Source organism: Podarcis erhardii (assembly GCF_964252035.2).
Source record: "Podarcis erhardii genome assembly, chromosome: 2".
NCBI classification, from domain to species: Eukaryota; Metazoa; Chordata; class Lepidosauria; order Squamata; family Lacertidae; genus Podarcis; species Podarcis erhardii.
In genome coordinates, this window is record NC_138498.1 from 64291100 (window position 1) to 64318995 (window position 27896).

The following is a 27896-nucleotide window of genomic DNA, read 5'->3' on the forward strand; positions in this document are numbered from 1 at the left end:
GCAAGGGTGCAGATCTGGTGGCAATACAAGATGTGTGTTCCTTGGAGAATTTGGATCCTCTAGCTAGGTTACAGTCTTAACAAAATGGGAGCTTGTCTATACTGCCACTAGCATTCCCACTAAGCCAAGACCCTCCACATCCATCCCAGGCAGCACAGACAGTGCTCAGGGATTATGGGAACTGTGGTTCAGCAGCATTTGGTGGGCCACAGGTTGGGCACCCCAATTTATAGGGTGCCTTTAGAGGGTACGAAAGCCATTCACATAATGATCCTTTATGACAACTCTAAGCTGAGTCAGTATTCTTCTTCCCATATATAGAGAGATGCTTGCTTAAGGCAACCTAATGAGTTTGCTATTTAGGTGAAAATGGAACAGAAGTGGTTTCTGGTTAGAGCTCATCCTTTTTTGCTCTGTGTTATCATACTAAAAACTGCCCCTGTTAAACCAGTATCATACTAAAAACTGTGTGATAGCATTAGAATCTGACATCCTGAATCCATTCTGTATCCAGTTGCCCTGGTTCAGGCAACTTCCCCTTGGTGTTCACTTCATGCAAATATAGATTCAAAGAGAAGATAAAATACACAAGCACACAACACCCACACAACTTGGATCTTCTCTTTCACTTTTTGCACTGTGGATCAGGGGTAGCTAACCAGTGACTGAACTAAAATAAAATAAAAAAATTCCTTCCAGTAGCACCTTAAAGACCAACTGAGTTAGTTCTAGGTATGAGCTTTCGTGTGCATGCACACTTCTTCAGATACACTGAAACAGAAGTCACCAGTTGACTGAACTGCAACTCCCATCATCCCTTATCCCATAGCCCATATTGGTTGGTGCTAATGGGTCCAACATCCAGAGGACTACTGGCTCCCCATCTATGCTGTGCAGGGAATTATTTCATACAGATGATGAAGGGAAATACCCAACACCCTGACACTCATCCTCTTTCCATTTATGGCAATCCAAAAGGCATCTAATAAATAGCACCGGATAGCACAAAGGCACATTTCACTTCGACATAACACTCCAGGGACTGTAGATCACAGGGGGGGGGAATCACACTTTATTAGGAGTAGAATAAAATTAATATATATAATTAATATCATTTTGCCAAAACAAAATGTCTCTAACATTTATACAATAGGAAGATCGGCAAGCAAAAATACTAGGTGTTACTATTTAGAGTGATGTGTACAGTAAATTCTAATCAGGCTTTCCTTCACCTCTTTCTTTCCTATGACAGAAAGAAAAGGGGGTTTACAAGTGCCCCTGCCATAGCATCTATGTTTGGGGTGGTATGCACTGATCTGGTAATGTAACATTTTGTAAATTGTTATTCTTTCCCTCTGTGAGGACAGAGAAAAAAAGGACCACCCTGTATGGTTACTTCCCAGGGAAAGAGTTTTCCCTGCAGAGTTTGAGGGCTGACTATTTGTAAACATCCAATTCTAGTTTCAAATGAGCCCAGGCATTAACCATTTGAGCAAAGGCATACTTAAATTCCCGGGCACCCTTGGCAAGGAGCTCTATTGGCACCTCTGAAGCCAGGAGATACCGTGGACCAGAAACTCAAAGGGTTTGCCTTTCACGCTCCACTATTGACTTCCTTTGTGGCCATCAGGGTCAAGTCCACTTTGCTCAGCCTCCCTACCACCACCTCCTCCACTGATCTCTCTGTTTGCCTACCTGCCTTTCTTCCACCCTCCACTTGCTGCTTCCTCTTCTGCTTCCTTCCTTTTCGCTCCTCTTGCAACTCATGTCTTTCTTCCCTCCAAGCTCACACCGGGGGCCTGCCGAGGTGCCCAGAGTAGTCTGTGCACCTCGTCCAGCCACCCAAAGCAGTGGAGTGGTGGCCCAGGGAGTGCGCCGATGGGCAGAGAGCCTGAGTGGAGGGGCACGATTTTGGTGCCACCCTGGGCCTGCACCCTTGGCGAGAGCCAACCTGGCCAACCTTTGGAACACCCCTACATTGGAGTATTCCAGTTATTACAGCAGCATGTAACAAGCCATTTGTACCACCTCTTGCATAGCACACTTTGAAAGAAATGCTTATGACAATTAGGTTAACTGGATCAGGATTTCAAAACAGTTTTTTTAAAGCAATCTGTGGTTGAAACAAGTGTAGGTTTTACAGAAATGTCAAAATAAAGGGCACCTTTGTTTCCTTAGGGATTATCATGCTGAGGAACAGTGAACAGTGGAAACCTTACTGACCAAAGTCTTTGCAGGTTTTACAGACTCTGATTCAGCCACTTTCTATATGCACCTATTTTCTTTTTCATCCTACCTATTCACCGTATGGTGCACCCTCATGATTAATTTGTCTCTTAAAAAGCAACAACCATCACTTCCCTGTATTTCATCTTTCACTCATTCACATTCTAAGGTCCCTCCCATCTTAAAATGAAGCCTCTCCACTTCCACAAGGATGCTGCTGCTTTGCTGGAGAAACCAGCCTCTGTGCGAGGAGGAGATTGGGGAAGAAACCATATATCGAGCCAGTGTGCAGAATGCCTATAAAAAGCTGAGCCCCAATTGCATCCAAGCTGTTTCATTATACCATCAATGCTCTTTTAAGAGTAACACAGCTGACCACAACACATGCAATCGGTGGTCACACAGCTGTGATTCCTTCCGACTCATGTAAAACAGTGGTAACATCAGCAGTACCACTTATAGCAGAGTTTTTAAACTTTGATTTTATGCAACACATATTCCTCAAAAGCCTTTGCTGGTCACTATTGCCCTGCACCAGGAGTGCAACTCTTCTTCGTTTTTTTTACTAAACTACCACATTTACAGCACAACCTTATTCTGGAGTGAATCCCACTGGCCTCAAGTGGACTTATGCCAAGGAAAGTGGATTGCAACCAAAGATTAGCTATTCTTGTTAACACATCCAGTCCATCAGGAATCATTTAAAATCTGCCTTGCTAGATCAGACTGGAAGTCCATCTAGTCCAGCAAGCTGTCTTCAAGAGTTGAGAGAGAGAAGCTGTGCAGCAACACCTGCTAGCCTGTTTGCACACCACATTTACATTGCATCTAATGGGTTCGATTTCATACTGTGGGATCGAAAAGAGACAGGAACAGAGTTTCAGGCTCAGGAAAACAATGCAGGAAGCTGCCGATACTAAGAGGAGGGTAAGTTAAGGTGTATGTATAAACTGAGTATGTGGCGCAATACACAAATACTAGTTTTACCCACGCTGAACAGCACAACTCAGTGGAAGTATAATGTTTCCTTGGGCTAAACCACTGGACTCGACATGCAAATTTTAAAAAATATATTCAGCATGGGAAAAGTATATTTTACTTCCTATACACTATACAGGGATTGGATTTCTCCTTCTCCCTACCCCCTTGCAAAAATTCAGTGTCTGTAACCTGTCCAGGCATTGGCCACAACAGCTGCTCTGCAAAAGTCATTTTGCACATAAAATGTTTCCGCTGCCACCAAATTCAGACGCCGTAAATGTAAAGCTGTCACATCACAGGGGGAATCAGCTAGATATAGGTTCTGTTGACACAGGGCTGCCGGTGTTTGCCACTGGAATCTGATAGCGGATCCATGGCAGTTGAATCCTTGAGGTCAGAAAGAGTTATTCATCCAAATGCTGAGTGAGAGGGAGACCCAGGTAGTTATTTCCAGTGGTTATCCCCATAATACTGGGCCACTGTCACTCCTTGGCAGTATCTTCCATACGTCTTCAGAAATTCCTGCTAAAGCTGCTGTTAGCTCAAGCATCCAAGTGTACATGTATTCCATGTACACAGATAAATGTGAATAGTGTCCAGGAGCACAAGGAGGCTTTTATCTGTACATGCAGACTCACATGCGTATATCACAACTCCATTTTTTATGCTCTTGCACATGGCCACAGAGTTAGGCGGGCCTTTGGTTTTTAGGTAACCCAAGGCCTGTAGGGTCTGAAAGACAAAAACACACAAATATTACAAAAAGTGGCAGACAGGTCTTTGATCAACGATATACTATTATGTTCAGCTCACAGAGATTTGAGCTGAACTGAATCCACCATCCCAATCCTCACCAACAGCAACTGCTGAGAACTCCATAGCCAAATGCCCGGTGGATATTTAAAATCTGGCTGATGACATTTAGTATATTTCAGCCGTATCTGCACAACACACTAAACTGTGGTTTAGTGCAGGGGCCACCAGTTTTTGGCGGGTCATCAGCACAGTTACAAAATGTTGAGGGCTGGGTGAAGGGAGAGCTAGGGAGGCCCAAAGACAAACACCTCTGGCTCCTTGAAACACTGAGGCGCAAGTTTTCCATGAACTTGAAGACCACTTAGAAGTTAGATCTCTGTGAATCGCATACATCAGAAACTCATGTGACCTTTCAGGCATGAAAAAGATTTGCACCTTCAAGCATCCCGCCTCCTTTTCTCCTATTTGTTCAGGGCCCGTTTGTGTGTTATGATAGGCAGGCGAAGGCAGCTTGAAACAGTACCCTCACAGCACACAGTGTGGCTGCCGTAGAGTGAACCTCCCCAGTTTTGTGTGGCAATTTGGCATGTCACCACAAAGCTACCAATGTCAGGTGCTGGTGATGGCATGAAGGCGCCCCATGCAATGGAAATGATCCACCATGTGGAGCAGCCAAAGGTTTCTGCACAGTTATCCTAGCAGATAAGAAGACCCTTCGAGGAGAGGAAGGAAAAGCAGCATTCACAATAGCTCTCGGGAATTTCACCAAAGAAATTTGAACCCCTTCCTTACCCGATTCCTTGGGGAGTTGTTTCCCACCGTCTGGCGCTTGCGCGTTCTGATTTTGTGAAATAACACATGGTGGATACCAGGTATATTCTGGCTAAAGTGAGCAAGACATAAATAAACAAGAATAAACATGGCGCACAACTAATGCGTGCTTCAAAATGGAAACTTTGCTTCTCCAAACTGAATGGCGCTACTGTGCAAGTAGGAGGAGGCACTGGCAATAGACTAAGCAGAACCGTTCATTCTGGGGTGAACATGCCCTGGGCTCCTTCGAGAGGAAGAACTTAATATGAATTCTATAACTAAAGAAAGAATCAGGTCATGCAACAAAATTTTAAGCCCAGATTCTGCTGGGCAAAGCCAACAATTTCAGATTTTGGAAATTAGGAGAAGCAGAGCTGCTCGTTCTGGGGATTCGCTTGCATCTGGAATTTTGCACAGAATCTGGCACAATCCTGAGACTCTGATCTTCATTTATTGTTTAATGAGGCAATGGATGGCTTTATACTGATAGCCTCCAGTTCCCAGCTGCCTTTTTTCCACAGCCCTGATGCCTTCTGATTTAGTTAACTCACAGGAGGGAATCGGTGGTAGTTCTGAACCGGAGGACGCTCATTTGGCATTGCCGCTGGTGGGTAATGGATCTGCTGCCACTCCTCGTAACCATGATACATGTGGGGCTGGACTGGAGTGGGGCACTGGAACTGGTACATGGGGCAGACTGGGGCCACCGGTCCTGGCTGCGGCTCTGGATGAAGCCTGTCACCAGAATGCTGTAAGTGAGAGAGAAGGAGGCTGAAAATGATGCGAACACAGATAAGCCATACACAAGGCTAATGATTTACTGCTGGAATATCTGGGCACCTGGAGGCAGAGGCATTATTGTTTTGGTTATCCTGTACTTTTCATCCAGGGACATTTCATCCTGGGCTGACTGAAGGAACACCATGCCCCCTTCACAGTATTTTGATTTCATTGTTGCCAGGAGGAAAAAGTAAGAGTAGGCTGAGAAAAAGGAGTTACCTTTTAAATAAAAGCAGTGGGTAGTAAGAGAAAAATGACTCAGATCTAATCTGGACCTACATGTAGAAGCAGTTATGATCTCCCTGGATAGGTAAACAGAAAGCCATCTACAAATCTGACACTGTCAATTTAATGGGATATCATGCCCTATAGTCTGTGGGCCAGAACCAGTCCTTACCAGCTGGGGTGGATTAAAGAGGTAGATCTCTCTCCCTCCCCTCCCCCCCCCGTGTGTGTGTGTGTGTGTGTGTGTGTGTGTGTGTGTGACCTAGGACCCTAGTAAAATCATCAACCACAATGGCATTGGTAATTGGTTGCTTTCCCTGAAAGAAAAACACATCATTATGTAAAAAAATAGGTAGTGTCCAGTTTGGGGCTAGAAGTTTCACACCTTTCACCCAATTAGGGTTCAATTTGACTGGAAAACATCTACAATGTATAGAAATAATTTATAGGTGCGTCACGGCAAAGAGGATATCATAAGAAGAGGCCACTTGGCCATCTGGTCCAGCATCCTGCTTTCACAGTGGCCAACCCGATGCTTGTTGGAAACCCGTAAGCAGGACCCCAACATAAGAGCGGTCTTCCCTCTGGCAGTTTCCAGAAACTGGTATTTATAAACATTACTGCTTCCAACCATAGAAGCAGAGCATAGCCATCGTGGCTAGTAGCCACTGAAAGCTTAATTCTCCATGAATTTGTCTAATCCTCTTTTTAGGTCATCCAAGTTGGTTATTCAGATTAACTTGGGACAGAATGGACTTGTGGGTGAACACATGCAAAAGTGACCCGATTCATTCATTGATCCCTAGTATGAACTGGCCCTAAGGAAGCTACTAAAAAATTATACAAGTGATTGGAATCTGAGCCACGTGTCAAAGCTGGGTCGAAGAAGAAGAAGAAGAAGAAGAAGAAGAAGAAGAAGAAGAAGAAGAAGAAGAAGAAGAAGAAGAAGAAGAAGAAGAAGAAGAAGAAGAATTATTTATTATTTATACCCCGCCCACCTGGATGAGTTTCCCCAGCCACTCTGAGCAGCTCCCAATCAAGTGTTAAAAACTATTCAGCATTAAATATTAAAAACTTCCCTAAACAGGGCTGCCTTCAGATGGCTTTTAAAAATAGGATAGCTGCTTATTTCCTTGACATCTGATGAGAGGGTGTTCCACAGGGTGGGCACAACTACCGACAGGCCCTCTGTCTGGTACCCTGTAACCTCACTTCTCGCAATGAGGGAACTGCCAGAAGGCCCTCGGCGCTGGATCTCAGTGTCCGGGCTGAACAATGGGGGTGGAGATGCTCCTTCAGGTATACAGGGCTTTAAAGGTCAGCATCAACACTTTGAATTGTGCTCGGAAACGTACTGGGAGCTAATGCAGATCTCTCAGGACTGGTGTTATATGGTCCTGGTAGCCACTCCCAGTCACCAGTCTAGCTGCTACATTCTGGATTAATTGCAGTTTCCGGGTCACCTTCAAAGGTAGCCCCACGTAGAGCACATTGCAGTAGTTCAAGCGGGAGATAACTAGAGCATGCACCACGCTGATGAGACAGTCTGTGGGCAGGTAGGGTCTCAGCTTGTGTACCAGATGGACACAGAGCCTTGGACACAGAATTAATCTGAGCCTCCATGGTCAGCTGTGAGTCCAAAATGACTCCCAGGCTATGCACCTGGTCCTTCAGGGGCACAGTTACCCCATTCAAGACCAGGGAGTCCCCCATACCCGCCCGCCCCCTGTCCCCCAAAAACAGGACATCTGTCTTGACAGGATTCAACCTCAATCTGTTAGCTGCCATCCATCTTCCAACCATCTCCAGGCACTCACACAGGACATTCACTGCCTTCACTGGTTCTGATTTAAAAGAGAGGTAGAGCTGGGTGACATCTGCATACTGATGAACACCCAGCCCAAACCCCAATGATCTCTTCCAACGGCTTCATATAGATATTAAAAAGCATGGGGGGGGGGGAGAGGACAGAACCCTGAGGCACCCCACAAGTGAGAGCCCAGGGGTCTGAACAATCCCCCAACACCACTTTCTGGACACGGCCCAGGAGAAAGGAGTGGAACCACTGTATGACAGTGCCCCCAGCTCCCAGCCCCTCTGAACAGTCCACCTAGCCCTCAGTTCAACTGGCTGTGACCTAAATTCGGTATTGCCTGAGCAGTCCTATTATCAGCAAAGTGCTTTTCCTAGCACGGCGTTCTGTACCTGTTTGTGCTGCTTGAGCAGCTTCTTGAACTTGTCCTTCTCTTCCTTCTCTTTACGATAGTCCTCTTTAAAAATCTGCATCTGGCAGGGAGAGAGAAGGCCACAGGTAAGCGAGGAGCTAAAGGCCTCCCTGTCAACGGCACGCTGGGAAGGAGGCGAGGCAAATCAAAGGAGACCATATACAAACATTCTGCTCAAATCTGCCAGAGCAGCTGAGCTCCATCCGAATCTAGGTGCCCTCGTGGAGCACAAAAGGCGGCACATAACACAGTTCTTTGGCTCTAGACCTCTGTGTGGATATAAGGAGAGGTTGCCCCAGCATACTCTTACAAAGTTCCAGTGAGGTCACATGACTGAAGGAAGTAAGAGGCCATACTAGATTTCGATGGACATGCTAGACAGCAAGAACCACTTCTGGCTGAGGGAGCAACTACCCAATCTTACTTGAACACACCTTGTCTTTGTTTACTGGCATGCCTCTTCCTCCTCTTCTTCCAAAACAAATGACACAATTATCTCTTTTCCCTTAAGGATAAAACAGGCAGCAGATGTGAGCAACCTGTGGAGCAGGGATGGGGAACCTGTAGCTCTCCATGACACCGCTGGACTCCCATCAGCCCCTGCTAGCATGATCAATGGGTAGGGATGACGGGTGCTGTGGCTCAGCAACACCTAGAGGGCCACAGGTTCCCCAGCCCTGCTATAGGAGTGAAGTGACTGAACTGTGGCTTGTGAACTGCATCCAGATTCTGAAGAACTTCCAGAAGGTGCCTTCGCTTTCTAAGTGAGATTTTGCCTCTTTGTTCTCCTGGCTACCCTTTGAGAGAAGGCGGACAGTCTTAGTGCAGCAATGCAGGATATAGCAAGGGATCCCCTGAAGATCATGGCAACGGGGAGCAGGCTGATAAAGACAGGGGAGAGAGAGAAGTGGAAGTGCCTAAACTGGACACTGATGTGGGGGGAGGGAACATGGGAGATGAAACTAATGGTGGATAGAAAGGGTATGTAGCAGTCTTTTGGATTTTGGAAAGCACAGGGCAGCTGGATCAGTCAGCAGGCTGGGATTTCAGAGTGGCCTAATTGTCATCCCCTTCACTGCACAGCTTCCTTTTTGAAACCAGATTGTGCTTTCTGGGTTCCTACCTGGCTGTTGGTGAGCACCAACTGCTTCTGAAGCTTATCCAGCTGCTGCTTCAGCTCCTCCTTCTCCTCATTCATTCTTTCTCTGTCGCTCCGCTCCCGCTGAAAGTCCTCCTCAAAAATCTTCACCTGGCAGGGAACAAGAGGCAGTGAAGTCCTTGGTTCACAGAGATACAATCCCAATGTATGGCAAGCGCCAAGTGTCCCAACGCTGATGTCAGGAAAAGGCAATGGGCACAACCGTGTTTTGAGCCCAACTTCAAAGACGTTAACAACAACAACAGCAACAACAACATTGTACCCTGCCCATCTGACTGCGTTGCCCCAGCCTGGGAGGCACAAGCTTAGGAGGCAAAAGGGACACTGTGTTTTCTGGAAATAACTCACAAATGGCGTCAAACCAAGGGGAGTCTTAGCCTCATGGAAGCCTGCCATACCTGTTGCTTTAGGAGCTCATTCTGGGTCACCACCTCCTGATGCCGGACAGATGCTCCAGGTTCAATGGGGCTGTTGAAGGCCGAAGGGGAAGGAGCAGAGGCTTGAACATTCAGGGCCTCTTCTAAGGCCTGAGGGGGGTCAGGAACAGAGAGGACAGTTAAAATGGTCTTTTCTCCACAGCAGCTTAGCATCAGTAAACAATATGTTTGCAGATATTGTAAGAGATTTAAAGCTATCTTACTGTCCAGGAAAGCTCATAACCTGGGGTAGGAAAAACTGGCATGGCTACAGAGAAGCAGAAGTATATTACCCACCTTATTAAGCCGTAAAATCTCCTTCTCCTGGTACTCTCTTTGCCTGGTGACTGGAGCCAACTGATCCTGAAGGAATTTCACCCTCTGTTTTAGGTCTTTCACCTCACCGGCAAGTCTCTCCTTTTCTGCCTGAGAAAGACAAAGTCATAAAAGTCAAGACAGCCGTATACCTTAGGACCACAGATCCTCATTCTACCACCCTCCCTCCCTGCCTCAAAACCAGAAGTAGAAAAACTGGAAATGAAATGAAATGAATGAGAATTGGGAGAAGATTTTAAAAATAAATTTCAGGCTCCTGCCTTGCAGATTCCTTTACCTTCTTGAGAACATACTGTCACAGACCAGGTGTTGCTGTACTACAACTCCCATCAGCCCCAGAAAGCATGGTCAACGGCCAAGGGATTATGGGCGTTGTAGTTCAGCAACATCTGGAGGGCCAAAAGTTCCCCACAGCTGCCACTGACTAATTGTCTATAACTGGGTAGCCTGCTGAAATCTCAACAAATGCAAGTGGCTATAGCTTTGCCATCATAATTCAAACTGCCTGTACATCCCTCTAACCCATGTCCTATCCTCTCTGGTCAAATATACTATCTAGCTCATCTACCTTCACACTAGACAGGCTCGGTATCCCATGCTCAGTATCTTTGGTCTCATCTTTTATAACAGGGATGCAGAACTTGTGAGTGGGACTACAACTCCCATCATCCCTATTGGCCACGGTGGGTGCTGATGCATTTCCAGGGAGTGTCGGACCTCTTATCAGACTCACCTCCTCCTCTTCAATCTTGGATTTAGCCAGGAGGAGCTTACGGTCAAAATCCCTCTGCTTCTGCTCTCGTTCCGCCTCCAGCTCCCCCAGGGCTTTCTGGGAGTCAGCAAGTTTCTGTCGTAGATCTGTTATCTGCCAGGAGGGGAAGATGACATGAAACATGAAACAAACCACAGAACAGAGCTAGAAATACTGCAAACATTTAAAAATATGCAGTATCTCTTGTCTGACTCTATGAGAATACTATAGAGAAATGAGAATAAAAATGCTAATAAAATGGGACATCTCAGACAAAACACACACACACACACACACACACCCTAGAGGCCTTGCCCTGGTATTCCAATGTTTTGAAGTCAAATTAAAAGAGATATTGAGAGGACAACCGGTTATGAATTTTTATTGGAATTAAAACCAATTCAACTGGAAATCTATCATGAAAACATGCCCACTCAATAGGTAATGATCTCTGGTTTATTAACAGCTGCTCAGCTTGTTACAGCTAAAAATGGGAAAAGTTCTAGGATCACAACACGTAAGGAATGGGTAAATAAAATCTGGCATATAGCACAAGCCAAGCTAACCGAAGTAATGAGATTAAGAGATGGCAGACAACAACAATCTGATTGTTCTGGCTGACTGTCAACCGTATGTTGAGTTTGGTGCATTGATGCAGGCCAGTAAGATGGCAGACAAACATTTATCATAAAAAGCATTAAAGCCAGAGAGAAAATGTCAGTGCCATAGAGAGACCCAGCTTTCCTTCTAGCAACATGCCTGTTTACATTCTTCCTCTCCAACAAGGCATATGAGAGAAACACAAAGTTCTCTGGGTGTCATATTATGTGAAATAACTGTCACCTATAAAACTTGATTTGTGCAAGACATTTGGTACCCTGCTATTACCTTCTGCTCGTACTGCTGCTTCATGGACCGGAAATGATGATCCCACTGCTTATTTACCTCCAGCAGCTAGAAGGAAAGGCACAGAGTTATCAAAGGACAGAATCTCAACTCCCTACTGATGTAGCCAAAGCACTATATTGCCAGCGCTTTCTAGTCTGTCCAGCAACTCTCTTACAGGAATAGCCTCCTTCAGGCTCTGCATAGATTGCCAAACCTGATAGCACTCAAAGCTGGTTGACCTTGGGCCTCTCTTGAACAGCAGGAGCAGCTTTCCTGCAACAATAAATGCCTAGCAGCAGACCTGCTGCTGCTTATCGGAGGCAGGAGGAGTGGAGTGACAGTGGTAGATTTGGAGTTGAGCAGCAGCGGCACTGGACTGGCTCCACTGCTGCACCAATGCAGCCCCGACCTTGCCACCTCTTTTGGACACATGGCAGCGATGCTGCTGCCTGGATGCTACTGTTGCAGCTTCATCCCATCTGGCATCTCCAGTTAAAAATGGTGATGCGATGTTAAAAGGGAAGATCTCAGCAGGAGACCCCAGAGAGCCATTGTCAGCAGACAATCCTGGGCTGAACAGAAAAAGGCACCTGACCCTGCTGCTAATGCAGGCTACCATTGTGGGATCACAGTTTAGACCACATGACAACATCATGGAGCAGCAGCTCACTCAATATGTTGAGGGTCTAAATCAGATCTTGATGTTTCCAAGGAAGGGGCGGGGGGCAGATGTCAGGTTCCTGGAGATATGGGAAGCACTGTCTAGTCCCAACAAGAATCAGCCTGACATTTAAGACCGTCTTCAGAGGTCCTCATCAGGCTATCCCTATCTTCTCAAGTGAGGCAAGTAACTGGTAACAGGGCCTTTTGGGTTGTGGCAGAATGTAGGAAGCCAGACCAATGGTTCACGGAGTTCAGTATAGTCTACACCAGACATAGGCAAACTCGGCCCTCCAGCTGTTTTGGGACTACAACTCCCATCATCCCTGACCACTGGTCCTGTTAGCTAGGGATGAGTTGTAGTCCCAAAACATCTGGAGGGCCAAGTTTGCCTATGCCTGGTCTACAATGACTGGTCCTCCATGCTTTCAGACAGGGTCCTCCATGCTTTCAGACTCCTTGCCCTACCTAGAGATGCCAGGGCTTGAAACCTGCAAGATGATCCACCTCTGTGGCTCTTCCCTGGTTCATTTCCCAGGCTTTCTTGATGCTCACCTCTCGGGGGTGAGGGGTGGGAATGAAAGCACTGCTCTTTGTTCTGACACTTTCAACGTGATCCAACACTGCCCTGCCTTGTGGTTTGTGGGTTCTCCGCTTGCCGGGGCAGTATTGTGACTCGTTACAGTTGTGAGTTGCCTCAGGAAACTGTGCATTTAAGGGGCAGGAGATGTAACACTTAAAATAATAAATGTGCTGAGCTCTCCTCTGGCCTTAGGTCACTTGGGGCAGGCGTCCTGCTTACCTCATTGCGTTGGTGCTCGAGGATTTTCACTTTCTTCTCACTTGACCCCAACATGCTTTTCCCTGTGGCTTTCTCCTCTGCGGCCCCCTTCTGAAATGATGGCACACAAAAAGGTCATGAGAAGATGCTAAGCCGATCATAGCAAGCAGCTCACAATTCAAGAGCTTCTCCTTCCCAAAGCCAGCATCCAAAGAACTGGACAGTAAGGCCGATTTTCTCCCACAACAACCACGATCCAATATACATTGGAAAGGCAAATAAGAGCAATCACTATTTAACAACCAGGGTGGTTTTACTGTCATGCTTAATGCATGCATGCATGTGGGGGTGGGGAGTGGGGGTGGGGAAGAGGCAGTTCTTAAGCCTTCAAGTGGCTGGAGCAGGAAGTCCAACAGCCACTCCACTCCAGTTCTGCGCTCTTGAACAGTTACCCTGCAAGATCAGGCCCAGGGTAGCGGGCCAAGATGAACAGACTATCTGGTTTTAAAACACGGCTGGGGAATCTCCAGATGTGGTTGGACTCCAGTTCTCCTCATCCCCAAGCAAAATGCCAAGGGTCAGGGATGATGGCAGGTGCAGTCCAACAACTTCTGGAGGGCCTCAGGTTCTCCATCTCTGTTTCAAAGGGAAAAGCCTCCCACCTGTTGCTGTCCAGCACATTCTACGCCTTCTGCCTTGACTCCTTCTTTGCTGCCCATCATCACCATCTTCCTGAGCTCCAGATTCTCACACCTACATTGGGAAGGAATAATATTAGCAGGATGAGCACCAGGGAAGAGAAATCATTCTTCTGGCTGGAGCTAACCAAAGACATTTTGCCAGCTGAGGCATGGCAGAGCCCCTCTGCCCCATGGTGTGTGCCAGGGCTGCCACTTACTGTAAACGCCATGGTGAAGCTGCTCCCAAGTCTTGAAAGGGTTCGCCACAGTGCCCAGCCATGCAGCTGCCAGCAACTGAACCTCAAATGGCATGGGAGTGTCTGGCAAAAGGGCTCACTTGTTCTGGCACACTGGCGGGAGTATGTGCAGGGGGCTGCTTGCTTGGCTGCCCCTCTGCCACCTGAGACAAGTGGCTCAGTGTTACTTATGATAGGCCTGCCTTAAAAACTCTAGGTTCCTATCTTAAAGGGACTGCAAAGGGAAGCAGGAGGAGACTTGGAAAAGGCTTTCTGAGTCTCCACCCACTTCCCTTTTAAACCTCTGAGATCAGAGCACAAGGCCAGGCCCACTTGTCAACCATGTGATGTCATAAGGATGGCATGTGATTGACAGGTGGGCAACCCCAGCCACCTGTCCTGTTTGGCTTGCGAGGCAGATCCTGCTAAGGATGCCCTCCCTGGTTACATACCACCAGTTAAGGGTCTTTCAGTGCCAATGAGGATCTCATTACTCTAAAGTAACATAACCTTTGAAAGAAAAAAAATGAGTCTCTTAGTTCACTTTTATGTTAATAATGGCAGTGTTCAAATCAATACAGCGTCTACATCCCCATGGAACCTGGTAAAGTTTCTTCTTTACTAAGATCTGCAAGTAAATTAAAAAGAGGACAATTGCCCCTGAAGTTTGAAATGCAAGACTTCTATGTTTTTTCTGAATTTTTGCTTGGTATGGTGGCTAGATTTTACGGGGAGGTTTTCCTGGCGTCAAAGTCTTTTACATTCTAAAGCTTGCACCCCCTCAGCAACAGAATGTGACGCAAAACAAATTCCTTCCAGTAGCACCTTAAAGACCAACTAAGTCAGTTCTTGGTATGAGCTTTCGTGTGCATGCACACTTCTTCAGATACACTGAAACAGAAGTTTCCAGACCCTTCTATAGAATGTAGAAGAATGTGACGCAGTACAAGACTTCAGGACAAGATTTCTTTCCTGAGGGCCAGCTCTGCCGTTATAGACCACAATGGAGAATAGCTCAGAGAGCGCATGGAAGTCACAATCAGGCAGGGCCTCTAGAGGGCAGCATCTCATCTAGGAAGATCAAGGGACAACTTTTTAAAAGGTCTTTTGACTGGAAATATCAAGAAGGTGAAAGCCCAGCTATTCAGAGAAGCTTGGGTCTTCCCCAGCCAAAGCAATCAGGACACCAGTGTCTGCTGTCTCTAGGGAACTGCTGGATGGGTCTTAGAAGGCCAAAGGACTTCATGATCTTCAGGTTAGGGAAAGGTGTTTGCCTGAGCCCAGGGGTGTTCAAAGTGTGTGGAGGGGCAGGGGCATGCATGCAAACCCTGCTGCATCCATGTTTCCAAGTCCACTTGCTCCTTTTAAACCTTCATGGCTTGAAGGAGGCTGCTATGCAGGTTCGACTGAAAGCACTTAGAGGCCTCTGTGCAAATAGAGAACCAGACTTTATCAGGAATCTGTCATGTAAATACTTCTAAGTACATTCCGTAAAATGCACTTCAGACGGTTGCACTACATGGCAAATTGAGGATGGGGCTTGCTTAGACAAACACTTGCAGAGTGTTTTGGGGGATTACTTATTGGGGGGAAAGGGCAACACCAAGGTGGGCCAGCACTGGTATTAGGGTCTCTTTTCCAAGGTTCACCCTGTGCTACCCAATGCAAGGAAATTCCCCTTATCTTTCTCTGGGATTTCCCACCATTATTGTTACTTTTCAGGGAGTGGCTCCACTCCTTCTGTTCCTTACTGCAAGGTGGGTTGGACTCCCAGTGCTTGGAATGAACTATTCAGATTAACTAATTCACCAAATTATTTTTTTAAAAAATAAATCTCCGAATTACACCTGAAAGTAGTTCTGGGTCAACTGAACATGAATTAAATTTCCTTTGCAGTGAAATTTGGAAGATTTAAAAATCATTTTAATTATATATGTGCGCGCGCATGTGTTTCATTGCACATAACTCCGTAATTGTGGCCACTGCCTTTGCCATTTTTACCTATCTGAAAAGTGATGCTGCTGTTTAAAGCTTAAAGATCAGAACTGTTGGGAAAAATAAAATGCTTGCATGTTCTGATGTTCTTGCAGTGTATTTTTTACTTTAGCAGGTCAGCTTGCAAAATTCTGAAGGCTGAAAAATATATGCCAAGCACCATCACAAGCGAACTGTGAAATGAACTGGAATGGAATTAGTTCTTTTTTTTTGCAAGGGATGAACTAGAATTAATTCCTTTTCTAAAATGAACTTTCTAAGCACCAGTGTTCTCTACCATAACTGCACTCATCTCTCAAATCCAAGTTTCTTCTGGGCTCTTTAATGCTTGCTCAGGGTGGCTGTACAGTGTGATGGGTCTTAAGAAATCTCCCTAGGAGCAGAGCAGGGCAAGGGGCGGGGCCCGGTTTCCACCAGCTTCAGGCTTCCTTCAGAGTCATCACACAGAGACACACAATGAAAACGCCTAGATCACTGCTCTGCCCAGCATGACTGCATTCTCCTTTCCCTCCTGCCCTCACCTCAGCTTCTCTGAAACCTGGTTCCTTTGCTCTAGTTCCTTCTCCAACTTTGCCCTCAGCTCCTCATTCTCGTTCCGCAGCTCCTCACACAAGGCCTGTATAAAAGAAATGAGAGAGGGGTACGAGAAGCATCAGCAGTGGAAAGAGTTATATCATATTAGCCAAGGGCCATTTTCTTGGTCATAAACAGCTTCTGGAAATTGGCCACCTGCTCTTAGCTAGCTGTCGATGCTGAAATTTGAATTTCCTAGTCCCCAATCCCATGAACCCTTTTCTCAGATTTTGACAGGAATGCCAAAGCTATATTCCACTCTGTCTTCCTTGCTATTTATATCCCACCCTTCCTTCAAGGAACTCAGGACAGAGACTGGGTCTCCCTCACCATTTTATCCTCACAACAACCCTGGGAGCCAGGTTAGGTTGAGAGATGGCCCCTGGTTCAAGCTCATCCAGTGAGGTTCATTTGCACTTACATAGCCTTGGTATGACACTGTAACTATTCTGGTTCTCTCTAATGTTGAGGAAAGATGGGAATAAGAAAGCAGGAATTATATCTGCCTATTAAAACTGCAGGGCCAAAGTAAACAGGATATTATTCATGTGGACCTTGCGTGACTTTTTTTTGGGGGGGGGACTAATAGTTGCTACAGGTGTGGGGAGATGGATTGGGATCATGGGGGAGCAGGGGGCTTTAAACCTCTGCCCCATCACGGTTCTGATCAGAGGCAGCTCCTGTTGCCCCACCCTCCACACCTGCTATTCGCAATGGGGTGAAAGTCGCAAACGGTAGGTGCAAAGAATATTTTTAGTCAGGATTAGAGGCAGCCTGTATTTGCACCTCTTTGGGACTGACTGGGACAAAAGGGTTAAAGTCCTCCAGATCCCCATATGACAGCCCACCCCCCAGCATGCTGGTTATTTGTCATGGTGTTTTGCAAACTGTGCAATGCCAAATGACACGGAATAACATCCTGTTCAGTTTGGCCCACAGGACGCGCTTCTGGGCATCACTGCCAGGGAATAAAAAGGAATAAATAATGCAATTCTCCTTCCTCTTGAGGACTTCCCTCGTTTAATTTACTGAAACAAAGTATAAATCACCCTTTAAATGGTCAATTGCACAATGGCTTGCCCCAGGGAAAAGTCTTTTAGTGGTGAGTTTATGACCTGAAAGGTTGTGGGGGGTGTCTGATGCCTTACTAAGGGTGTGTCATATCCTCAAAGTTTCCCTTCCTAGTTGGAAAGGGAAGAAGAGATGACGGAAGAAAAACTAAAGTGAAGCTTCATTCAGAAATGCCAGTGTTTTCCCCATCGACAACATTGCGAACGGTGGTCAGGAACCTTTATGAGGCCAACAGTGTGCCAGAGCACGGGTGGCTTTAGAGAGTACTTGAAAGCAAAGCCTGGTGGCAACGTGACTGGAAACACACATATTCAACGGGGCTTAATTATTGCTATCAGTACAGTAGTGGTTAAAGGTGGAACTGTGATCTAGAAGTTCCCAGTTAAAGACTCAGCTCAGCTGCAAACACACTGCTATTTCCCAGGCGTGGTTCAACATCCATCACATGGGAGTGATAATACTGGCCACATGTTGTTGTTTTTAGAGGGGGGAGTGAGTGAAAAGGAAGACAAAGAAATAGCCCTGGAAGGAGAAATTAAAATGTGATAAAATCACAGGGCCAAAACAGCTATGTGGCTTGTAATATTTCTTGGTTGGTCCAATAGCTGAACTCAGGTTCTTTCTTCTGCTTACTTGTATCCTGATCTCCTGTTTTGCTTTTATATGTTGGGGAAACCCAGCCAGACGGCAGGGTATAAATAATAAAATTATTATTATTATTATTATTATTATTATTATTATTATTATTATTTATCTGCAATGTATGTTGAGCTTACTTGTACTGAGTTGCACCTTTGTTGTAATGGATGGGTGTCATGGGTGGAAGGCGTGGGCATGTCTGGTGCCTTGTATGGGTCATCTAGTCCAACCCCCTGCAATGCCGGAATCATAGCTAAAGAATCCCTGAGAGATGGCCATTCAACCTCTGCTTTAAAACCTCCAATGAAGGACAGTTCACCATCTTCCAAGGGAGTCAAACAGCTCTTACTGTCAGAAATAAAAATTATTTTTGTGGGAGGAAAGTGTTGAGGGTAAGTGCATCACATTGCACATGTGTTTTGGCCGCTCACTGGGATCAGGGGTGGGGTGGGGAGAGAGAAGAGAGGAAGCCAAGACAGTTGTTCATGAAAACCGAAAAGCAAAATGAACTATGCACATCTACCAGCAGCCTTCGAACCTGAAGGATGGATGTTCTCTGCTCGTTCTTGTGCACCTTGGAGGCCAGCCGGTTGAACTCCAGAGCCATGCGCCCCAGGGGGGCAAAGAGCTGCGTTTTGTCCGACTCCTCAGCAAAGAGACTCAGCGTGTTCTCCAAGCGCTGGAGGTGCAGCATCAGGTTGCCGTCCTCGTTCTGAAGTGGCTCAACGTCCTGCAAAAGACACGGAGGCGCAGAAACATTGTAATCTGGGAGGAGGGCAAATAAGGGCTAAGTTTAGGCAGGCTCAGAGAAGCAGCTTGCCACCTTTTCCTTCCTTCATCTGATGCCTAGAGTTGGCAACACTTTTGTCTCAGGATGAGTTACTCTGGACTCATTTAAAGAAATATCAGCTACAAAGTAAGCACGCTGGATAGAGTCCCCATGATTGGGGGGCGGGCACGCCTTGCTTCTCCTGGACAAGGTATTTTCCCTCTGAAAATCTCACCCTGAAGCTGCACTTTGCCCCCATGCTTCAATGGCAGGGTGGGGGTGAACAAGATGGCATAGGAGGGAAGAGGGGGACTTCCCCTTCTCACAGTCCCACTCACCTGCCCTGGCAACCTTGAGTGGTGTTTTTTTCTAAAACAAAAACATAGAAAGCTGCCTTTTACCAAGTCAGCCCCCTGGCTGTGACTCTCCATGACTTCAGGCAGGAGTCTTTGTCAACCCTACTTGGGAGATGCCAGGAATGAACCTGGGACTTTTTGCATGGAAGCCAAATGCTTTGCCACTGAGCCACAGCCCTTCCCCAAACACTTCAGCTTCTCCAATCCCTTGGGATCCTTTCGGTTGCCGTTGCCTGTAGCTCTTCCACTTAAAAAATAATAATAAATTCCTCTCTCTTTTTTAAGGTGCGTTGACCAGGAGTGTTAACAGTACAAAACTGCTCTCATTTTATGGTCTAAATGTTCTAAGCATAATTTAATGTCCAACTCCAATTCCTCAAAGGGAACCTAACACCAAAGCCAGTGTTTAGTCCTTGAGGCCCTGTATGAGAGATGATTCTAGAGAGATCCAGTGTCTTTAAGGGACTTACCTTTGTCTGTGGTATTCTGCACTTCCAGAAGAACTCATTGCATTACCCATGCCCCTTTCACCTTTGCCCTGTTTCTATTATTGCTGAAAATTCCACCTGAATGCACCTTAGCTGTAAGCAGCAAATGGAGCCCGCCCTCTTATTAAGGCAAAGTAAAATTACTGTACCGCCTCAAGAGGCAGATGCTAAGAACAGAAGTGGATGACCCCCTGGCTGTTCTTCTCTTTGAAGGACAGAGCTGTGTGTCTCACATGGCCTGTCCCGCTCCACTTAATAGTTTAGTGCCTGCTACCCTCAGGCACAGAGTAAGACACTCCCTCATTGCTGGCACTGAAGAAAAATTCAATTGCTAGTCCAGTTGTGTATGTGCCATTTTTCCTTCACCTCAGAATGCTAAATGTTTAAAGCTAACCTTGCCAGTAAAAAAAAAAGGATTGCCAGAACTAGTTTGCTTCCAAGCTTCTAATGTCACCTAAAAGTAGTGCCTAAAAATAATCCCCTCTCAGTTTTTTCCAATTGCAACTCATTTAACTTCTAAAGGACTTTAAACCAATTTGGACCTAGTTCCTGACCAAGCGTGTAATGTAGCATGTAATGTAGGAGAACTCCAGGGGTGCTTGAACTCTGCAGCAGAAATCTACAGACTTGGGTTCCCCACCTCTGCCACGCACTTTAGGACAGGAGACTCTGGCATATCTTCTGGGCTTGATTTGTGGCTGGGCTCCCCAGCACTCAGTTTCAGAGTTCATTTTCCATACTAAATATACGAAGGACGGATGAATGAATGAATGAATGAATGAATGATAGATAGAGTGTCTCTGATCATGTACTTGGTGTCTTTCCTTCACCACTGAGCAAGGCAGCATGTCTTTGGTCTGTATACTTGGAATTATGGCATGTGGCTTCCTGGGAAGACAGTGTGGTAGCTTACATAAGAATAGGCTGAATCAAGCCAATGGCCCATCTAGTCCAGCGTCCTGTTCTCACAGTAGCCAACCAGATGCCCGTGGGAAGGCTGAGCAAAAGAGTACTCTCCCCTCTTAAGGATTCCAGCAACTGGCATTCAGAAATGTTCTGTCTCCCACAAGGAGACTGGAAATGGAGACACTCCTAGGAACCAACTCATCAGACCTGCCTTATACCAAGTCAAATCATTGGTCCCTTTACTTGAGTATTGCCCTCACAGACTGACTGAGGATTTCAGGCAGGGTTCTCTTCCAGTCCTACCCAGAGATGCCAGGGGTTGAACCTTCTGCAGATGCTCTGGCCCTTCCACAAGCGCAGGCAAAAACTTGACAACCAATGAACAACAACAAAAAGCTGAGCACACCTCTTTACTCTCCAGCAAGTGCCTCTGAATAAGGATTCTATTCATTCCATTCTCTGTAATTTCCACATTGCTAATGGAGAAAAACACTCCTGCAACTTGGACCACAACTTCCACCTTAACTTTACTCCCCCTTTCCCCACCTCTCTCACTCCTACCTCTTTCTTGTTCAGTTCCAATTGGTTTCGATTCCAAAGTGCTGGCGGCACATGCGTCCCTCTGTCAGAAGCTCTACAACTGAAATGCACCCGCTTTATACGAGGCCCTGGGTTTATGGCACACCTGCCCTTCACAGGCAGCCGCAGAGCCACACCCTCCTCCCTGACGTGGTTGAGCCGGGCATAGTGGAGCACTAACCTGGTCTGGGTTGTTATGGCTGATTAGTTACTTGGTTGCCTTGGAGACGAAAGCCACCATTCACAGCCAAGCAATCCAGGTCAGGAAAGGGATGTCACCCTGCGTAGATGTAGCAAGCATGGCCAGATCAGGCTGCATGCCAGCTCAAAGAGTCACCTTGCAGGCAGCCCATCAGAAAGGAATCCTTGAAGGTAAAAGGCAGGGAAAAAGCAGCTTTCACCCAGGACTCATGAGCTGACTCATCCTCTCTGCCGCTCCGTGAACATGCCCCTATGAACTTGGTCCACAAAATGAAAAAAACCCAGTCTTGCAAGAGACTTTGTCCATCTCTGTTGCTGCTGACTCATAAGGGAAATACACACAGGAATCATAGTGTGTCTTTGGTGCCAGATCTTTATTGCCTCATCTGTTTCTAGTTCAATAGACGTTACACCAAGGAAGACAACTGTACTCTGGGCAGGTTCCAACCTGTTCTCCCATAGCAGGGATGGGGAAAACCAGAGCCCTGCAGGTGTTGCTGGACTACAGCTCTCTGACTACACCATGGCCCGTCGTCCCTGCCCATTGGGTGTACTGGCAAAAGCCTTTTTCAAGAAGCAAAAGACCTTGCACTATCTTACTCTGATGGCAACAGCTATCCCAAATATCTTGGAAAATGTTTCAGATGCTACTTGTAGTATCCTAGTTAATATTAAAGCTTCAGTCTCATTTGGGAGCAGTAGCATAATCCGTTCCAGAAGCCCGGTTTGACTTCCAAAACGTTCAACAACCGAGATGCAGCTTCCAATTGGCTGCAAGAGCTTCTTGCTCTCAAGCAAAAGCCGTGTCGAAAACCGGAGCATTTACTTCCGGGTTTTCGGTGTTCGGGAGCCAAAACGTTAAAAAACGGAGCCATTCAGGAACCGAGGTTTGACTGTAATAGAAGTTGCTTGTGAATCAATCTCCCAGACTGCTCAAGGTCTAGACGCTTTCCCCTTAAGTTCTCTAAAGTTTCTATACTTCCCATCAATTGCTTCTAAACCTCCCCATGAATTCATTTCAGTAATACCATATTGCACGACAAGCTTGATGCCATTTTTGCAGTCACAGTTCTTCCTGTTGTATGCACTCGTTTCTGCTTGTGCTTCCTGCTCACAAAACCTGTGATACCTTTTACCTTGGGGCAGTCAGATCCTGAGAACGTCCAATGGACATTCATAACACAATTTATGCTCAGATTAAGCATTAATAGATTCAATGTAATAGCATCACAAGTGGCACAGAACTGCGCAGCCTAAGGCAGACGGTGCACCTTTTGGGGCATCACAACTTTTACTGGCTGTCAGAAGAATTCATAAAGCTTTGGGATGTACCAGAGTTCACCAGCTGCTGTTTCTGCCAGCAGCAAAGCATGGCAGAGAACCGCTCACAGCCGCCTAACCACACCAGCTTGAAGATGTGGCAGGAGCCACATTGGCTGACACAATGCCAACTTATCTGGGGGAAAGGCTCTTTAACCTACTGCAAACCCTGGGAAGCAGTTACTACAGGCAACTAACAGCAAGCCAAGCTGTTGACATTACAACAACCACCCCCATTGTGTGTGCCTTAAATATGCACGGCTGTTTGCCCCACCTAGTTCCTCAAGCACTGATGCTGGGCCTGTTCCACACCTTCTCCAAATCTTTTTTTAAAGGACATATTTTTTGTAAGAGCTGTTTCTTTTAACCTTCTGTTTCTTGTGCCTCGCCCATGCTGGCTCAAGAGCAATGCACGAAGGGGCTTGTTCTGCGACAGCTTTAAAATAATTGAGTTAGGATTCCCCCTTCGCTCTGTGTAATAGCCCTAGGAAAGTCATGGGCAAGATCGAGGAGGAGGCACTTGGCTCGGCAACAGAAGTCACTGGCTAGGGAAAGAGGGTCTGATTCTTGCTAAGAAACAGCTATTTAAAAGTATTTCTCTGGAGGAAGAGTCCCTTTTCTCCCTCATGGTTAGCACTGGTTTCGACAGGAATGTATACCTTGTTCTGCCACTGGCCAGATCCAATTTCAAGCTGTGCTGATGTGACAGGATGGGGGCAACTCACCACCAGGGACGCGGACTTATAAAAAATATTGGGGGGGCCCGGGAAAGCTCATGAATAATAAATAAGCTCATGAATATGCAAATAAAGTGGCGCCGCCTCCTCGTGAACGAATAGGGGAGAGCGTGCTGCGCCTATTAATCAGCTCCAAAGGAAATTGGGTGGAGCTTTTGCTCGGGAGGGAGGGCAGGAGGCATGCAGCCCGCGCCTCCCTGTGCATTTTGGGCTGGGGGAGGGGTGGCGATGGCGCTCTGCTGGAGGGGCGCCGGAGATTATTGGGGGGGCGGAGCCCCCCCAAACGAATTTTTGAGGGGGCTCGGGCCCCCTCAAGCCCCATGGAGTCGGCGCCTATGCTCACCACCACAAATGAACAAGGCAGATTGTTTGCGGGCTAATGTTTTAACAAAATATTTTCATGTATTTATTTATTTATTGAATTTATATACCACCCTATACCTGGAGGTCTCAGAGTGGTTCACAGAAAAATTAGCAAAATATAAAACCACAATATATATAATAAAGATTAAAAAAAACCACCACCACCCCAAAAACCCCACATTTTAAAAGGGTTAAAAGGGCATAGGATGTCAATTGAATCAACCAAAGTTTGGTTAAAAAGGAACGTTTTTGTCTGGCGCCTAAAGGTGTATAATGAAGGTGCCAGGCGAACTTCCCTGGGGAGAGCATTACTATTTAAGAAGATAGGCTTGAGAAGCGAACAGATAGCGAAATCCAGAGATATCTGTCAGATCTCCAGAGCTCCTCGCTTATGAAGGTGAAGTGAGAGCTCTCATTCACTGCATTAAAAGATTGTAAAACTTTCAGAGAGGCAGGGGTGCTATTTAAAGCAGGTACTAAAACCACCGCCGACATTACACTGGTTCACGTGATCTAGAAGGATTCGCTAGATTGCTCCAGTCGGTTTCATTTCATCACTTGGGTTTTTTCCCAGCCCCTTTCCTGAGAAGTGCTGTCTGGATATAAGCGGAGTTCTCTGCCATCCTGTTGGCTGGCTGCCCAAGACTGTGAGCCTGCACATCTCACTGAGGAGAAGGAAGTAGCTGGCCACCACACAGCTTTGCATATGTGAGCAAGAAAGGGGGGGGGGGAGAGAAGCCTCTTGACAGCAGCACTTTCAGATTACGCTTCTCACTTCTCAGTAGGAGAGTTCCCATCAGCTTGTTCTGGGAAAGAGGCCAAATGAAAAAACTGCGGCACGTGCCTGGTTTGTGTGGTTACAGCCTCTGTGAGTGGCAGAACTCAGCTGGTGGCCCAAGTCAGGTCCTGAAACAATCACTTATTTAGGGGCAAACTACACATACTTCAGGATGCGAGTGGCGCTGTGGGTTAAGCCACAGAGCCTAGGGGCTTGCTGATCAGAAGGTTGGCGGTTCGAATCCCTGCGACGGGGTGAGCTCCCGTTGCTCGGTCCCTGCTCCTGCCAACCTAGCAGTTCGAAAGCACGTCAAAGTGCAAGTAGATAAATTGGTACCACTCCGGCGGGAAGGTAAACGGCATTTCCATGCACTGCTCTGGTTCGCCAGAAGCAGCTTAGTCATGCTGGCCACATGACCCGGAAGCTGTACGCCAGCTCCCTTGGCCAATAAAGCGAGATGAGCGCTGCAACCCCAGAGTCGTCCGCAACTGGACCTAATGGTCAGGGGTCCCTTTACCTTTTTTACACATACTGCACTCAGTTGCAGAAGCAGCAACCTAAAGCAGAAAGTTCTACAAAGAGGGAGCAGCTCTCTCTTTCTTTCCAGTGCCAATTTCCCCAGCACAATAACTTCCCAGCTGATTTTAGCTCTATGAAGAAGGAAAAAAGAGGGGTATGGATATAATCATACTGCGGCATAAGGAAACTGAGGGTTTTGTGAAAGGAAAAACGGTCCACAGCAAAAGGATTGAGCACCCATTCTGCCCCACAAGATATGTGGCTACAGATTATAGCAACTCATTGTTGCTTCCAGCTCAAGACCACAACACGAGGAGGGGAAATATTCCAGTGACTGAGCACCCCTTGTCGTTTCTTCCTCAGCACATCTCTTTCTTTCTCCTGATGTTTTCTCCATGTGAAAAAAAGAAGACTGTGAGTGGCTCACAGCAGATACCTTTGTTGTTTCTTTTCTTTTGCTTAAATTACTCTGTGAAATGCAATATAAAATAGTTCACCTGCTCAATAAAACCTGCTGACTAGTTTAGCTTTCATCTTCTGGAGACCTCTATATTTCCCTGTCTCTGAGCTATCAAACCACACAAGGAGATTGTATGAAAAAAATACATCAGAACTGAACGCACACACAAAAAGGTAACAAACAAAGGAACTTCCAAGACAACACGACCCATAAAACATTTTTCCCCTTTTGTGTCTCAATCTAAACAAGCTGCTTGGATTAACATACCGATTTCCCGGTGCTTCCCTGAGAAGACCTTTTATCTTCAGCTCCAACAATTTCAAACTCAGATGAAGATCCCTGTAGAGAAAATGAATGAATGTAGAGTTATATACCCCAAATTCCAATGGGCCCCTTACAGGAAAAAAACAGAGTAGGGATTAAATGAGTAATTTGGGTTTCCCCGCTGTCTACTGAATGTGTTTAAAAAACAAACAAACAAATATATGGTGTCCTGCTTACTTAGAAACAGGATAAAAAAGCAAAAAACCTGCAACAAAATATTGCCATAAATCCTCACCTCCCAGCATACTGATCTTCAAAAGGTGGTTTGTTGCATGATCCAAGATAAGTCGCAACAGGAAGAAACCACCACTATGCAAATGTGCAATAAAAGATTAAGAAATGGGTCCCCAAATGCATGTTTGGGTCAAAAGTGGGTCCTGGGTCTGATATGGTTGAATATACCTTTATATACACTGGTCCAAATATGCCTTCCTCCATGATAATATAGGTTGTCAAGGGTTCAAGCAGGTCTCTGCTTTTCTGTTAAGTCTTTCCCACCTAACCCTCAACTTTCCTGAGCTCCTGGAGGTCAATCTAGTCTTTGCTGGGCTCCTTTGCAGTTTTGTTTGCTTTTTTATTTTGTTTGTTTGTTTGTGGTTCTGCAAATCTCTGGGTTTCTCTGAGTGCGCCAATAACTCTCTAATGTTTCTCAGTGACCCTCTGTGGGCTCCAATTCTGTCAGCAAGAGGCAATGCGTTCAAAGTCAAAGGGGAGTGGGACTGCATCTTTCACTGGATGGAGCTGTTTCCAAATGTTGCTTATTTCTTTGATCTAAAAAGGTCGTGTGTGAAAGGAAGATAGCATCTTACACACCAAACTGGAGGCGTAGCGAGATCAAAATCAACCTAATAACTATTAGAAACCACAGCAATCTGTAACTGTCCATGATACAGAATGAAATAGGGCTACATGTTTTCTCAAATAATACAGTATTCAAAACTACAACAGTTTTATGGAGCTCGGCAGCAGAGGATTTGCTTCACATGCAAAAGATCCCGGGTTCAATCCCTGGTGTCTGCAGGAAGGGCTCAGAAAAGTTCTTTCCTGAAGCCCTGGAGAGCTGCTGGCATCAGTGTAGGCCATGGTGAACAAGATATGCCAACGACATAAGGCAGCTACCTCTCAGAAACAATCTAAGAGACATCTCTTTGTCATTAAGCGGCACTCAACAAAGCCAGGCAGTTTGGGATCAGACACTGAACCATAGAATGGACTCTCCCCGCAGCCTCACAAGACTTAAATAGATGTAGCTTGGATCAGGAATAAAAGCACCAGCCTTGGACCTCAATGACTATCACAGGGTGGTTTAAAAGAGAGTGCCCTTTCAGCTCCAGTTCTTCAAAACAGAAAGCACCTCCCAAAGCAGTTGGGATGATCAAGTTTACTGTAGAGCATGTTGCCCATTAAAAGTGCTATGCAGCATTCTTCTAGTTCAGAAGCTTCCTTCCAGTTACATGGACAGACTAAAAATGCCAGAGTCCTCAAACCTGAGTAGTTCATTGGAAGAAAAAGTCATTCTGATATCATTCCCCTCACTGCCTTTGCAATGTGTTTAGCATTCTCGCAGCCTAGTTCTATACATACTCGGAAATACTTGCCGCTGAATTCATTGGGACTTACTCCTGTGTCTGCCTAGCAGGGCTTGCAGCTTTAATCATTATTATTATTTTTATGTAGCCTTGGCTATTTAAAGTCCGATTTCTTACACTGCTGGGTGGCTTCTGTGTGGGTTTTTCCATCCCCTTCTGATCGTCACCTGGAACCTCTGAGGAAGAGCAAAGATCTGGGATTCCTCCTGGGGGGAAAAAGAGAAAAGAAGCAAGTGAACATTTCTCACTGCAGAGATCCAACTCTGCCAACAGAAACAACAGCAGCAAAAGTACAAAGAAGAAAAGGGAAAGTTGG

General features: G+C 46.2%; 1 protein-coding gene and 1 long non-coding RNA gene across 7 annotated transcripts in view; one reads left to right on the forward strand and one right to left on the reverse strand.

Moving 5' to 3' along the window:
- The first annotated feature begins 467 nt into the window (after positions 1 to 467).
- LOC309336131 lies at positions 468 to 1366 on the forward strand. Its single transcript, XR_014153901.1, has 2 exons — positions 468 to 661; positions 791 to 1366. It is a non-coding gene; the product is annotated as an uncharacterized lncRNA (long non-coding RNA).
- TNIP1 (TNFAIP3 interacting protein 1) overlaps positions 1057 to 27896 on the reverse strand; it is a 54612-nt gene continuing 27772 nt past the window's right edge. For 4 of the 6 annotated variants that reach the window (XM_081851524.1, XM_081851525.1, XM_081851523.1 and 1 more), the window contains 15 exons: positions 27698 to 27786; positions 25935 to 26006; positions 18715 to 18921; positions 16430 to 16524; positions 13660 to 13750; positions 13019 to 13108; positions 11557 to 11622; positions 10651 to 10782; positions 9879 to 10007; positions 9564 to 9692; positions 9130 to 9255; positions 7987 to 8067; positions 5328 to 5525; positions 4756 to 4846; positions 1057 to 3939 (listed from right to left, as the gene is read on the reverse strand). In XM_081851524.1, coding sequence (XP_081707650.1) covers positions 3896 to 3939; positions 4756 to 4846; positions 5328 to 5525; positions 7987 to 8067; positions 9130 to 9255; positions 9564 to 9692; positions 9879 to 10007; positions 10651 to 10782; positions 11557 to 11622; positions 13019 to 13108; positions 13660 to 13750; positions 16430 to 16524; positions 18715 to 18921; positions 25935 to 26006; positions 27698 to 27786 — 1640 coding nt within the window. In that variant the 3' untranslated portion in view covers positions 1057 to 3895. The remainder of the gene's footprint in view (positions 3940 to 4755; positions 4847 to 5327; positions 5526 to 7986; positions 8068 to 9129; positions 9256 to 9563; positions 9693 to 9878; positions 10008 to 10650; positions 10783 to 11556; positions 11623 to 13018; positions 13109 to 13659; positions 13751 to 16429; positions 16525 to 18714; positions 18922 to 25934; positions 26007 to 27697; positions 27787 to 27896) is intronic. The other 2 variants (XM_081851528.1, XM_081851526.1) reach the window with 1 other exon arrangement.